Below are 1691 nucleotides of genomic sequence, written 5' to 3'. Positions count from 1 at the left end.
TAGCTCTAAACACCAAATTTTTCTTCACTTAATTTAAACATATTTTAAGTAGAACATAATTGGTACTAACTTCAGAAAGCCAAAAAAGTGTATCATATTTACCTGATAAAACAGAACTGTAAACTTGGACATGCAGTCCTCACAACAAAACTCTTCTAATTTGCCCTCCAATCGATTTTCTACCAAATTTGGGGATGTCTGTGTACAATAACTGCACATCTTACAGTAGTTTCCCCATCGTTCTCCAAAGTCACGGGCAGAGAGGAATTTGCAAACTGAGAACCAGAAGAGATGAAAAGAATAAACATTAACTTAAAGGAAGTAAAGCGAGCTTCTATATTTTTAGATATAAACTTTAAGCTAATTTCTAAATACCAGACATAGTTATTTTGCCTCTAGGTTAAAGGACAGTCTCTATGTTTACAAAACAAACTCATATCACCTTTAAAAATACTTCAAATATTAGGCCATCTATACTCAGAAACATCAGAGGTATAAAGATATTCTTAAGCCAAGAAGTGATTGTCTAATTTCCCTCTTTACAAATGGGTACAAAAACAAAAAGATCTCTGTCATAGCTAAACTTGTGAAGAAATTTTCTATATTAATACTACTGGTCTAATTATTTTTTATAGTTTTTCTTTATTGAAATTACTGTAACATTTAAAAAGATAGACTTTAAAGTGAATTAAGTATAAACTCAACATAAAAAAACCCCAAATTACACCTCATATGACAAATGTATTTGAAAATTAATCATGAATTAATCACCAAACTCATCATGAATTATTTCATAACAATCACATGCTGTGTAGATAAAAATGAACTTTTTTCCTTACCTTCACTACAGAATGGCTTATCAACCCCTGAGAATCGCACAGTCTCCTTTATAATTTTCTGCAGTTTACAGTAGTCACACATTGCCACAACTTTATTTTTCTTTTTGTAATCATCAGAGCAAGTCTTATCACAAAACAGAAACATTTTACCCTGCAGAGAAATAATAGTCATTAAGATCTAACTAAACATTTGCTCTATCTTTTAAGAAATCCTTTTTCTTCTCATTTCAAAGCAAACTGAGTGACTGTCAAAGATGTAAAGACAAAATGTTTCTATTGGATAAGTTTTATATTCAATCCTTCTCATGATCTCTCCTTACCTTGTAGAAAAGAAGTTCTGGTTTTGTGGCAAACAGATGGTTACAGTACTGACACTTGAGTTTAACAACTGCATGGGTTAAAGCAACTTGCTGGGATTGTTCAGCAACAGGCTCGAGACTGGCTGTAGCAGAACCACTGATGGAGCTGGGGGAAACGGCAGAGGTGTTACCTCCTCCTGCTGACACTGTTGACCCGGAAGGTGGGCTTACAACCACTTGGCCCTGAGACAGGGGCACTGCTGAAGAGTTTGTTCCTTTTGGCTTGTTAAAGACATTCTGAATGAACACAAACGAGGCAAGAATTTTATCAACTGAGAAATAACATAAGTCAGTAATTTTCAGTTCCTCATTTTAATAATTTAATTTCCCCACAAACCTTTGTTTTTAAATCTTATGTCTCACTGTTTCTCGGCCTTTTGCCTAAGATCAAGTGTAAATCTTATATCTCATAGAGTTTAAATGGCATACTTCCAAAATAGAACTAAGAAATACAACATTTGGGAGAGTGTGGTGCTGATAACACCAAGGCCAC

At 34.1% G+C, this 1691-nt stretch overlaps 1 protein-coding gene across 1 annotated transcript in view; it reads right to left on the bottom strand.

Moving 5' to 3' along the window:
• Positions 1-70: 70 nt before the first annotated feature.
• LOC103583983 (zinc finger MYM-type protein 6-like) overlaps positions 71-1691 on the bottom strand; it is a gene marked incomplete at both ends in the record, with an annotated part of 3513 nt that continues 1892 nt past the window's right edge. Inside the window, 3 exons of the mRNA XM_008565140.1 lie at positions 71-275; positions 840-990; positions 1160-1435. Coding sequence (XP_008563362.1) covers positions 71-275; positions 840-990; positions 1160-1435 — 632 coding nt within the window. The remainder of the gene's footprint in view (positions 276-839; positions 991-1159; positions 1436-1691) is intronic.

The sequence above is a fragment of the Galeopterus variegatus genome, unplaced genomic scaffold, assembly GCF_000696425.1.
Source record: "Galeopterus variegatus unplaced genomic scaffold, G_variegatus-3.0.2 Scaffold32966, whole genome shotgun sequence".
Taxonomy (NCBI): Eukaryota; Metazoa; Chordata; class Mammalia; order Dermoptera; family Cynocephalidae; genus Galeopterus; species Galeopterus variegatus.
Note: the sequence above shows the minus strand (reverse complement) of the source record. Positions and strands in the feature narration are given on the sequence as shown.